Here is a 13,174-nt window from a genome sequence, read left to right as displayed (position 1 = left end):
TATTAAGTGCGTTGAGTGATTTGACTTTAAACATGTTAAAGCAGTGCTTAACAACTGTTCAAACTGCAAACACTATGATAATATCAATATTAAAGTGCTTCACTCAAGGCTGGCCTTCTTATGGAGAAAAGGAGAACAATCAGTCATCCCCCATCAGCACATGCTGAATATCTGCTTTGTCGGACAAACCCATTTCACGTGTAGGCGTTTTTAATGATGAGCTGATGATCTGAATTAGATGTGCTTGATTAGGGAGGTATGCAAAATGTGCAGCGTTGGGGGTCCAGTTGTTCTGCAGTTGCTGGGGCACTGCAAAAGCTACGTAGAATTGTAGGGATCTAATGTTGTGTTTGAGGCCATGGAGGAAGACAGACAGATTTTTCCCTTTTTTTGTCATTCTCACCAGAATGCAGCATATTTCTCCAGTGGAATTTGCATGTGCCCAAGCCTGAATGATTGTGATGCAATCTCCTTCAGGCTTGATTTTCTCTCTACTGCTGCTTCAGACTCTTCACTGCCAGGCAGGTGTTCTTCCTCCAAGTAGTCAGAAAATGCACAAGCCCGCCCACCCAGAGGAGCAGTCTAAATTAGACAAACTCTCCTTGGCTGGCAAAAAGGTCACTGGCATTTTTTTTTAATGATCTCCTGGAGGTCTTTAAAGTCTACACATTACTGATCATGCTTCAGACTTTACAATTTTCAGTTTGTTGGAGCAAGGGTATACTGAAATCCCCACAGTTGAAGAGATGTTCAAAGAGAGACAGCCCCCTCAGAAAGACTGGGGTTTGCGGACTCACGCAGTGGCACATTTGTACCCACTCAGGCGTATAGACCTGAGGTCAAAAGCTACAGCTTCTCAACCATAGGTCCCAGAGGGCTGATCTTGGTCAGATGGCTCAAAAACAGACTGAGGATTATGTCAAACAGCAGAAGAGTATTTGCCTTTCCCCTCACTGTCCTCTGGATTCTGTTTTGTCAGTGCTGTCATGTTTCACATTTCAGGAAACAGTTTATTGACCGTGCATCTTAAAAAATGGTCTTAACACTTGTACTCCACACAATAAATGAAGTTATTTATTTGAAAAAGTAACATGATATTTTATTGTAGTTTCAAAATAATTGTTTTACTTAATCTGATTATGTAACACACATTATTTGTAATGTGTATTAACTGTAATACTTAGGCCTGGGCTTTGAACAGACTAGTCAAGTACTTTCCCAATAGTCTTTATATATATATATATATATATATATATATATATATATATATATATATATATATATATATATATATATATATATATATATATATATATATATATATATATATATATATATATATATATGTATATATTATTTTTTTTTATTATTATTATTTTTTTTACAAAGCTAGCTGCATTCACATGGGTATTTCCAATTTATATTTCCAATTTTATGAAATAGCCAAAACTTTTAATTATAAGAGAAGGTCCACATATATAGCGCAAAAATATACTGTATAAAATGGGATACAGTCTCTTTGTCCCAATGAAACATGGCAAAGCTGAAACAAAAATAGACAAAGTTTAAATGTTTTTTTCTGTTTTATACAGTATGCTTTGATAAAAGCATTTCCTTTTCATGAGAGGATAAGATTAATGTTGTCACAGATTTTTTTCTCCAGAATTAGTACAATGAGAAATGCATCATCTGGTAGCATGGTGATAATAAGGATTTATTTTTATGATTTACTACATCTAACTGCAGAAAAGGAAGCCTAACTCTACAGAAGTTGCAATGGTGAGACATTCTAGTTATAATAATCTCATTATATGTATATTTCTCTTTTTGCCATTACTATAGTTATCTTCTTTATAGCTATTCTAGATGTAGACTAAAAACCTTTTCAGTTGTATACTGTTCTGGATTATTATTATTATTATTATTATTATTATTATTATTATTATTATTATTATTATTATTATTTATTTGTTGAACATCCAAGATTTTAATATCATAAGGACCCAAAGGCATGATTCCTGTAAAAATGTATTACATGTCTGTTTCATATGCTTTATGGTTTTCTTCACTGATCCCAAAAGTAAAATAGGGGTAGGTTTTATTGGCTTAAGAAGAATGAAAGTCATATTGACATGATTGTTACTGGAACATTATATTCAGGGTTACTTTAAATTCAGTTAGATTATAGTCTCTGTAGTCTGTAGGGAACGCTGTATGTATTTGATAAGAATGTGTTTTTCTTTTTCTTTGTCTTCTTACATGACACATGTATAGTCCATCAAAAAATTAATGACTGCCTCAAAAGAAGAGGATTTTGAGAGGTTTGGTAGGATAATTTGATGCCAATGAAAAGTCTTTTCCGCTTCATACTGTTTAATGATCTAGCTGTTTCCCTGGGAATCTGTGAATTACATTAACTCCTCTACAAGATTATTCTGTTGCAAACTTGAGAAGTCTTAGAACTTTTATGCCTGTTAGACTTTAATGGCTTTTATATAACTTGTCATTTCCACAGCATAATTCAGACAGAATTGTAAATTCCATTTTGTATAAATTACCGTTTCCAATGAAAAATCTAATTATTTGAAGGCCCAATTTTTCTTAAGTTGAGGAATAGTTAATAGTGATTATTATCAAATATGCAAATTAATTATTCCTTAAATATCCATGGAACGCAAACTGTGTAATATCGGTTTGATTTCTAGATTTAGATTAACAAAATTTGACGTTTCCCTTGCTGTTCTAAAGCTTTGCTTGTCTGCCTTGTCCCCTCCCACCTATAGATCAACAACAAAACCAACGTAATCACCAGCCCTAAAGATCCTGCTCCCTCTCCAGCTCTGGTATTTTGTTTGTATGACTGTTTGTCAGTTGCTCTTTCTTACCACTGGCTTCACATTTCTCTCTTTTTCTTTCATCGTTGGCATGCCCTTTCTTTTTAAAATCAATTCAGCACCTTCTTCTATGTGAAATCCTAATAATTAGCAATATTCTGAAATTGTGGGTATGTATTCTGCATTGATATATCAATGCAGAGAGAGACTAATTCCAAAGTAAGTATTTAAAATAATGGTAACATTTACTGTGACAAAAATGTGTAGTGTGGACTAGAGTGCTAAATGAATTATTGTTTTATTTTGTTTGTATTACAACATTCAAGTTAATATATATAAATAATCAGATATATTTATATTTTATTACATATAGAACAGTTATATTTAATAATTCTATGTTTTTATGAAGGCTATACTTTAATGGATGATTTTTATTTTATTTATTTTTTATCCTAAAATGCTTAATCAAATATATCCATTGTTTTAATTAGTCTATACATATGCGAGTTCTGTGTATTCATTAGTCAGTAATCAGTAAATATTAACACTGTGTGTTCAAAGAACACCTGAGTGGGGTACTAAATAAATAGACTGCTCCATTGTAAAGCTGTTGTGTACAGGGTATAATATATTTACAGACAAGATTTTTTCCTGTTTGCAAATTTCTCATGCTGATAGTTTTGTTTATAGCTTAGTAAGGGTTATGTGCTGGTTACTGATTACCCCACTATAAGAAAAGTTTTCATGTTCTTAAAATTGACCCCATAGAGTGTATTTTTGGGAAGTTCACTTCATGCTGTGCTCAAGGCCTCTCCATGTAACCTTTGGCCGGTGCTTGTGTGTTTGCTAACTGACTATTCTTTCCTTGAGCATACATGAGCTAACCATGTTTTTAAAGGGTGCATCATTGTGTGTTAAAGAGTTAGTTCACCCAAAAATGAAAATTACACCATGTTTTACTCACCCTCAAGGCATCCTAGGTGTATATGACTTTCTTCTTTCAGACGAATCCAATCGGAGTTATATTACATCTTGTCCTGACTCTTCCAAGCATTAGAATGGGCGTAGGCGGGTGTTTTTGTTCAACAGTCCAAAAGTAGTTAAATAAAGTGTGTGCATCCATCATAAAAGATCCATCACATGGCTCTGGGGTAAATAAAGGCCTCCTGTAGCGAATTGATGCCTTAAAAAAAAAAAAATCCATATGTAAAATGATATAATGCGTGTAATGCATGTTTTAATATGAATGGATTCAACATATGTTTTACATTGATCCCACGTATGAAAAATATGCAATAACAAAAAATTAGCAACACTTGAAGCAAACCCCAGAGACTGAATGAAGGTTTTGAAAGGTTGGCTTGTGTTCTTCCTGATACGTTCTTGTGTTACTGCATGCTTTGGCTGGGTATGCTGTACTTTTGCTCTAGTGAAAATGTACTGTAGTAATTATTACCCATATTTCCATCTCATAATTACATGACCAATTGTCTAAACCAGTATGCTCATCTTCTTTTCTAAAGTTCACCAAGCTTTGTTAGAAAAAGTTACTTTAAGATATTGGAATCCTGACTTAATTTCAACATCGTCATTCATTTCTGTCAGCTGAACTTGTGATTTATGTAATTTTTGCTAATTAAAATCCAAATATTTTTCAGTAAATACTTTCCATGAATATGGTTAAACATTAGATGCATTATCTTGCACATAATTTACATGGGAATTTTTTAAGATAAACTGCTATCTACCATTATAAATTTACCTGAGCACATTCAGGACAGTAACATCTAGGCTATCACTGACTCAGCGTGTAATGCTTGGTGTCCTTTAACTCTTTAACTCACTATTACTTATTCTGACACCCTTTATCTCTTGTTATTTTGTTTTATCTTCCTTTCTCTCCTTGCACACCTCTATGTCAGGAGCCTCAAACTACTGTTATCCACAATCCCACTGATGGAAATAAGGTATTAAGTGTTCAATGAGGATCAAGTGTTTTTTTATTTTTTTATTTTAAGATACAAGGGATATCATGAGTTATTTTGAACTTAATGTCTGTAGTGCATCTGATGCATGCTGTCTGTTATCTCGGAGGTAATAATTCAGTTTGTAAAGATACAGCCTAGCAAGCAAGAGGGATGGAAGGTTTAAAGTCTGAAATGTTAAGCTTGTTTACCCTCATTTCATTCTTTTGCAGAATACAAAAGATGATATTCAGAAAAATATTTAAACAATTTTTCCATATAATGAAAGTAAGTGAGGTCCAAATATTGCTAGAAGAATTGAAAAGGAATACATTAAAAAAGGATAATATTACTTAATTTAACAGTGTCAGACAAGCACACTCTGTCTACAGTAACACAAACAATTGTACTTTTTAGATTATTATTTAATTCATTGATTGATATTCAGTGCATTTTTAAGAACAACTCTTGTGTTATTAGTTATCAGAGAGTGACTCTCTATAATTGTGACTTTGTGCCTAGTTGCAAGCACGTTTTTTCTTAAATATACAGTTATGGTTTAAAAAATGTAAAGGGTACACTTTTTTCAGTGTATGAACAACATTTGTAGCATGCTGTTGATAACCAGAGTATAAAACTAGAAACTTTCAGAGTTCACAAACTTATTTTTGGCACTGTATGTTTGCTAGGGCAGCATACTGTATACAGTACAGTACTTGTCAGTGACAAATTGTTATCATTATATTGTGTTTATCCCTGCATGTTTCAGCAGATGTTTTCTTCAGATGTTTCTCTAGTTTCTCAATAGTTTAGTTCACTTTGCACGGTGGAAATAAGTGCTGTTCTTGTTTGGTTAGGAAATAGAACACATGATGTTGAAATTGTATACTCAAACTTCTTGGTCAATCATCACATCAAAATTGCATAGTTTCTGTTTTATCAAGAACAAGTTTAATTAAATGCATCAAGTAAGTTATTCTGCAATGAGAAATAAGTTTTGAAGCTTCTGGAAAAGGCGGTTTGCTGGCCAAACCAGTGTTTATCTAACTAACCCAAAGCACCTCTATCAATATAGCGAGGTCAATTAACCACTTCACACCACAGACTGGTTTCAGCTTCTTTTTACAACAATTTCTGACTGCTTTAATAATCATTCAACTTGAGCCTATTTAAAATTCAAATTATTAGTAAATTACTTTTTAAATTATTCAATTATATGTTTGCTTGTTTGTTTATGTGTGTATTTTTGTTGCCTTCCAGGAATCATCAGAGAGTGCCAACACCACTATGGAAGATGAAGACATTAAAGGTAGAGTTGAACCTTCATTTGTACAATAAGCTCTACATATTAATTTATATTTATATTCATACTCACCAGTTTAGTAAAAAAAAAACAAAACAAAAAAACAACAACAACGAGTAGTTCTCAGACAGGAAACGTTTTGTGCTTCAGATTTCCAGGATTCTTAAGAAATCTTTTATTTGAAAACACTACTGTTGAACTGTTCTGCTTCAGGCCTAAAGTACCACCATAGGGGGATGCCCACTCCACCCCCATAGACCCCACCAGTTTTTAGATTAGTGGTCTATAATTATGGGTTTTCAGTAGAGAATTCTTTAACTACTACTCTCATGTACCGTGTCATGCTATTAAAGTGCAAACATGCAGAATGAACATCGCTGACCACCTGTTTCCTGCATGTGCACTTTATTATTAGTTTTGCCCGCTGTACCCAACTCGGTGGTCATGGTTGGTGAATATCTATTGAGATGAAACTTCTTATTTTAAGCTTTCTTTTCACATGCCTGCTAACTTTCTGTTCCTCTTTTTTTTTGCTGTTATGAGCTTTGAAGGTAGAACAATGATTATGTCTCTTTATTGCAGGTGTGTGATCTTGTGTAATCATGTGTAGATTAGGTTGTGTGATGTAAATGCGGGTGGTGCAGTGACAGTTTGTGTGTGTTTTTGTGCCATGATTTTTAATAGCATTTAATGGTATTTTAATTTGTTATATATTTTCAAGTTGTGTGAGGTTGAGTCTCATTACACCTGTATATAAATACATTTTTTTATGTATTTTAATACCCAATATTTTTCTTTGCTTAAAGAAACCTAGTTTCAGTAGGATCTTTAAGATTTGTACATACACATCCCCCTTACTGCTTATATGAACTACAAAAATGATTAAATTGGTTCTTGTGTATTTTGCAAACTGAACAACATTATGTCAATAACTGTGAAGAATGGTGTTTTTTTGATAGTTTTTTTTGTTTAAAACATTTAAAAAAAATCGCAAACATAGAACTCATATAAGTCCGCAAAGAGTGAAAGATGAATACGTTTAAAATGGAGATATTCCTGTACCATCTGTCTTTCCTTTGCTGTTTCATTAATGTCTTTGTTTTCAGGGGATGCCCTGCAAACAATATGTCAATCTGTTATTCACCTTATGTCATTTCTACTCATTTTATCCTTTTTCTCCTCTTTTTACAACCTTACCCTTGCTTTTTTACCCTAACACTATCAATCCGTGTCTTAATTTATTTGCTTTCCTGTCCACCAATCTGTCCACAAAATCATTCATCTGTCTTTCTATCCATCCTCCCATCCTGTCCTTGATGTTCTTCCCATATTAATATACCCTCCAAATGGCACATTTACTAGGACCAGTATACCACCTGCCTACCGCTTCTCCTAGAATATACAAGCGCGAACAGTTTAATTCCCAGCAGTCTTGTTCTTCCACTTCCTCCTCTGTCTCATCCTGCTGGTACCTTCCAAACATGTGGCCTGAAGAAGTCTGCTGTGACCGCATTCTCAAAGCCCTCCTGGCACTCTACCTGCTTGTTTTTCTATTTGCCTTTTTGGCCTTCGTCTACGTCAACTCAACATCCGATTGTGGCCAGTGCATTAATCCCAAGGCTGCTCCCAAACGGTCTCCGCTAATCCAGAGCCACATCACCATTCAGTGTAAGTGACAGTGGAGGGAGACAGGAAGTCAATACACAGTTTTAAAATGGTGTACACTGATAGCCGAACCTTTAGACATGATTGCAAATGAGTAAAAATGACTTCATGTGTTTTTTTTGTTTGCTTGTTTGTTTTTTTTTCTGGAATTTGCACACACAAGACCTCAGCTGTTGTTAGTGAAGCCAAGCAATAGCTTATTTTTAGATGCTGGGTCTGGCTTTCTATTGAACTCTGTAACAGTATTTAATGTTGCGTGATTCAGTCTGTAATTTATTTACATTTTGTCAGGTCATATATATCCAGAAGAATATGTTCTGTAAAAGTAATTTAGAGATCAAGGAGTAGCTAAACATGCAGCTCCAAAAATTGTGCAATATTCATTGTTTCTTTAGAGATATTTTGTCTTCATAAAACATTTTTTTCCTGACTTCCAAAAACAAGTCTGTTGAAAACATTGATCATGGCACTCTACGTTTATGAAATTAAATTTATTTGTGAGTGAGCCTGCCCTGTGCTTAATTTGAACGAGATCCTGTCAGATTTTGGATTTTTGTGTTTGTATTTGTTTTTAAAGAGCCGGCATTAACAAGGGCATGCGATTGTGACATAAGAGACAGAGCAAGTATGTAGATGTATTAGGAGGTTGTGTCCTCAACATATTTTTGACCAATCAGATTTCATAAGTTCAAAATCGCTCTCAGTGATTGGTGCTTACTGCTTATTTTGTGAGCAACGCAACATTTAGAGAGAGGGTATGCATTTACAAGATAATATACTTAACAGCACAGTGGACCGGTGCTCATGCTGAATGGCACAGATTATATATGGACTATTTAAATTGACCAGTGTATCTTTTTATTTGATTGGTTGACTGTATTTTATTTTGATAATGAACAGACCGCGATGTCAAATTTCAATTGCTGAAAATGTGCAATCCATTTTTGACCCAGGGTTTGAAAACCTGATCCCTAGGCTAGTTAGGTCTATGCAGAAACTTGTGAACAATACTCTTATGGCTGTGGCAATACAATTTTAGTGACATCATTGAATGTTTTGGGAAAACCGAAGTTTAATTTAAAATAAAATTAAATGTATGCATTTTGCAGACGCTTTTATCCAAAGCGACTTACAGTGCATTCAGGCTATCAATTTTTACCTATCATGTGTTCCCGGGGAATCGAAACCCCAACCTTGCGCTTGTTCGCTTGCTAACGCAATGCTCTACCAGTTGAGCTACAGGAACACTGTAGCTGTGTTGTGATATCAGTCACAGCGCCTTTTCATTGCTGTTTTTGATCCGGCAATTATCCATTTACAAATTAAGCACTGAGTCTGTCCAACATTATACAACAGAACCAAGCAAACAATGAAATGACTCAAAAATTGTGGTGGTTGCTGGTTAAGACAAAACCTTAAAGGGGTAGTCAACTCAAAAATGAAAATTGTATCATTTACTCAACCTAAGGTTGTTCTAAAAGTGTATGAATGTTCTTTATTCTTTGTTAAAACTGGTTTGTTAACCAACATTCTTCAACATATGTTTTATTAACATTCCACATCCACATAATAAAGAAATGCATATGTTTAGAATAACAAGTGGTTGAGTAAATTATGACAGTTTTTAAAAATTTGAATGGACTATCACTTTACATTAAAGATCACAGATTAAAAACTGCCATTGACGGTGAGCTACAAAGCTTACAAAGATGCTGTATTGTTGATCAGTAATAAGCATTCTGCTCTTTTGGTTTGTTTCTTTATTTTTGGGCTGCAGAAACCATGACTATTAAACCACTGACCACAAAGGCATTTACCACTAAACAAGACAGCATTTAATTCTTACTATGTATCAGGTTTGTAAAAAAAAAAAAAAAAAAAAAAAGAATGTATCATTTTGTGACTAAACAAAAATAAATTAGTCACATGAATCTTATTTATCTTGCTTACAATCAATTACATTATGTTTCTGTGCTGTCATTGGTTGTCTTAGCATTGTGTTGCTCTTTCTTCTCATTTGCATTAGTCAAATCAACACCTCTCATTGAAATCAACTGATTTTCAGTGGCTCTTGAAACCACTGGGCAAACCTTACCATGAGAAAGATATAAATTTGTATGATTTGTTAACCTGGTTGGACACAGTGAGTATACTTACTCTCTATAACATTTCATTTTCTTTCTTGTCATATTTAGAGTTCGAAAAGATGCAGTGAGTGTGAATTTGGTGCTGTTATTTTGTCACTGTCACTGAAGCAGTGAAGCATCACTGCAAACATCTGGGGTTGTTCTTCATTTTGATTGTAAAGTGTCCCTTGAGGTGCTGGTTTAATAAGACGTTCAAGGCTATTGATGCATTAGTGCCCTCTAGTGCCAATTATAATAAATGCACAGTCAAAAAGAAAAAAGGTTCATGTCAGAAAGCACAATCCCACTGTCTGACTGGAATTTTACAGGTTTTTTTTTTTCTGTTCAGCTTAGAAGATCTAAAATAACTGGATAACCTATTCTTGAGCATTTCCATTCAATGGCAGTTGTTAGGCTGGCACAAGACCCCATAGGAAACTGCCATATTTTCTCATGCGTGCTTTTTTGTGCTGCCAGGTTTTTTAAGCCAATCATTCTAACTAATCACTCTAGAGCTGCATGAAAATGACGTCAATGCTGATGACTCCACAAGAACACATAATCCCGAACCATTCACTAGCGCCTGTCTTGAGCTAAGGACTAAAACAGATAGGGCAACATAGCTATTCTTTGTGCTTTTAAGAGCCCTACAAAAATACTATAATATAATGAAATTGTGATTATTTTGAATTGTGATTGTTTTCTGACTGTCAGTGGAGAAAGAATGTTTTTCAGCCAAATAATGCAGCACTATTCACCCCCTAACTATTCCAGTCTATGATATAATAACATCAGTTCAAAATCACACTCTGCGTGGCAGTAACAAACACTACATATGTTCTGCTATGGCTGTGATTTTGTCACTTCACTCAACATTTTGTCTTTTTGTGAGGAAGGAGCCATGTCACAGAAAACAGAGTGTCTGATTGGGACATCCTTGAGATGTGGGGGTGTATGTGAATGAGTTTGCTTTTGTGTGGGTTCATTCATGCATGTGCTGATGTTCACATATATAGCATATTGTTCATGCATTGTGACAAGTACTTTACTAAAAACAAAATGGCAAGTAATTCAATAGTTTACATATGCTGATAAAAATATGGTTTGAGGACAGTCTTGTTTGTGAATTTTTAAATGTGCACTTTGTTGTTGCATGCAGCTTGATATCTATTCATTTCATATTATACAAACTATATTTAGACAGAAAAAAAAGTTGATTTTGTTGACAGTTTTCCTGGTTTTGGAGAAAGATTCTGTTTGTGCTCCTAGACAGCATGGCCTAACTGGATTTATTTATTTTTTTCTGATAATTGTTATATCTTTTTTGATTTGGTCCTGAAATGTTGCATCTGTGTTACATTGCACTTCTGAAGTTTGTATTAATTTGTCTTGTTTTCTAAAAATAGTAGTTAAGCATGTTGAGTTGCAATCCTTTATTTACACACTAAGCCCCTGGTTTGGTTTAAGAAGGCTTATTTTAACCTTAGATGCAAAGAGTTGGACAACAACAAACTGCCCAAAGACTGTTTGGAGTCTGCTAGGAAAAAAAACCCCTTTGTGTTATACTGGCTGTATTCCATATCTGAGCGTTATAGTGACATTAGGCTGAGCAGTTGCAGCAGCAGTGGCACCAGTTGTAGGTACTTGGACTTGGGATGGTACTTCTGCAAATGAAGAGCAATACTTGAACATGCACTATGAGATGTCAATTATGTATATGTACTGTGTGCCTTTGAGAGGTTATCACTTAGACGTTGGGTTGAGGAGTGGTGCCCTGTGGAACCAGCTGTCTGCATCCTTTACAGTCTAACTTAGTTGTAAAGGCAGGAGTCTGTGGTCATTACAGTCATAATATTATTAGCTTTTCTGTCTCTTCCTGACCAGTATTGCCTTGATGTTGAGGCATACAAAAAGTCAGCCTGCCTTGAGCTCATCTCAGCCCGTGTGCCTAGACAGGAGGAGTTAGGCAGGGGATGGCAGGTCATTCCATGAAAGATTATGCAGATGAAGTAAAGCAGCTTTTATGTCACTTCATTCCCTACAGTACTTCTCCAGCAGATGTTTAGCAGATTGCCCTGCACACTCTGCAAGGCCATTAGAGAGTAGTAGTGAGGGCTACTCCAAATGTGCTCGAAATCCTGTGTATGTACAAAATTAAAAGAAAAGAAAAAATTATTGCAACATTCTGAACTTGCATTTATTGAAGTTCATAGTTGAGAAAAGATTCTCACTCAGATATGTGCTTCCAAAAAGGCACATTACCCTACTGAACACTTTTGACAGCTATGGGAAGCATGGAGATAATTCTTTCAAAAACGGTCCTGTCTTGTCTGCTTGTCCTCTCTGAATTTAGTTTTTAGCTCATTGTTGCACTGCAAGTCAATAGGTTCCATTTGCAACAAACTTGGGACATGCTCCACATCAGCTGAGAAGCGGTCTGCAAACAGCTGGAAAGTGTCACGATGTGCCTTAAAGTCAGCAAAACGCTGATCAAATTCCTGCAGTAGGTTTTCAATAGCAGAGGCATATTCATCACAACTGAATGCTGTGCCCTCCTCCACAAGAGATCTGCATGTTGGGAAATGACTAAGGTTTTTTGCAGAAAGCTGAGTTTTCCACAACTTAGTAAATGGCCCGCTGGCTGGCAGTTTGAGACCCCTGTTCTAAAGGGATTTGCCAAAATCAGCATTTTGCATCAAGGATACTGAAGACCTTCGCACCCTGCATGTCAACATTGACCAGTTTTCAGGGGATGATGTTGCCCAAGAAGTTTCTTTTTGAGTCTATACATATCCTTACAGAGCCACAGTCATTCTGTCAAGCTCAGCTATAATTTATTCTCTCACTGAAATGAGTAATGTCTAAGGCACACATTCAGGGGCTCCACTGATCTTGTAATAGACAACAGGCTGTTTGCCTGCATTTTGGTCACACAGGTCACTGAATTCCTGTACCCCAGTTTACTTTTTCATCATAGAATGAGGTTTACTTGTTGATCAGATACAGTAATGTTGCATTTAGCTCCTGTGTCAACTTTCTTTTTAGTTGCCAGATCCATGTTTTAGTTGCAGTGCTGTTAATATTTCACTTTTCTGAGTGACATCATCCACGGTTTCACAATAGTAGGTTTCATCAGGTGCTTCAAGAGATGTGTCCAGTTCATTCACCCAGTTGAATCTGGTATCTATTAATTTCATATTATACAAACTATATTTAGACAGAAAATAACATTTATAATTTAAGGTTAATGCATTATGATTTCTGTGATGCGGAGTGATTCCC

General features: G+C 35.1%; 1 protein-coding gene across 9 annotated transcripts in view; it reads left to right on the top strand.

Moving 5' to 3' along the window:
• The window catches only part of camk2d1 (calcium/calmodulin-dependent protein kinase (CaM kinase) II delta 1), a 98,624-nt gene that overhangs the window by 77,959 nt on the left and 7,491 nt on the right, over positions 1-13,174 (top strand). For 3 of the 9 annotated variants that reach the window (XM_026268144.1, XM_026268142.1, XM_026268143.1), the window contains exons 14-16: positions 2,784-2,843; positions 4,757-4,801; positions 6,059-6,107. In XM_026268144.1, the coding sequence (XP_026123929.1) occupies positions 2,784-2,843; positions 4,757-4,801; positions 6,059-6,107 (154 nt within the window). The remainder of the gene's footprint in view (positions 1-2,783; positions 2,844-4,756; positions 4,802-6,058; positions 6,108-13,174) is intronic. The other 6 variants (XM_026268147.1, XM_026268148.1, XM_026268145.1 and 3 more) reach the window with 3 other exon arrangements.

Source organism: Carassius auratus, chromosome 7, assembly GCF_003368295.1.
Source record: "Carassius auratus strain Wakin chromosome 7, ASM336829v1, whole genome shotgun sequence".
NCBI lineage: Eukaryota > Metazoa > Chordata > Actinopteri > Cypriniformes > Cyprinidae > Carassius > Carassius auratus.
This window is presented reverse-complemented; position numbering and strand designations above follow the sequence as displayed.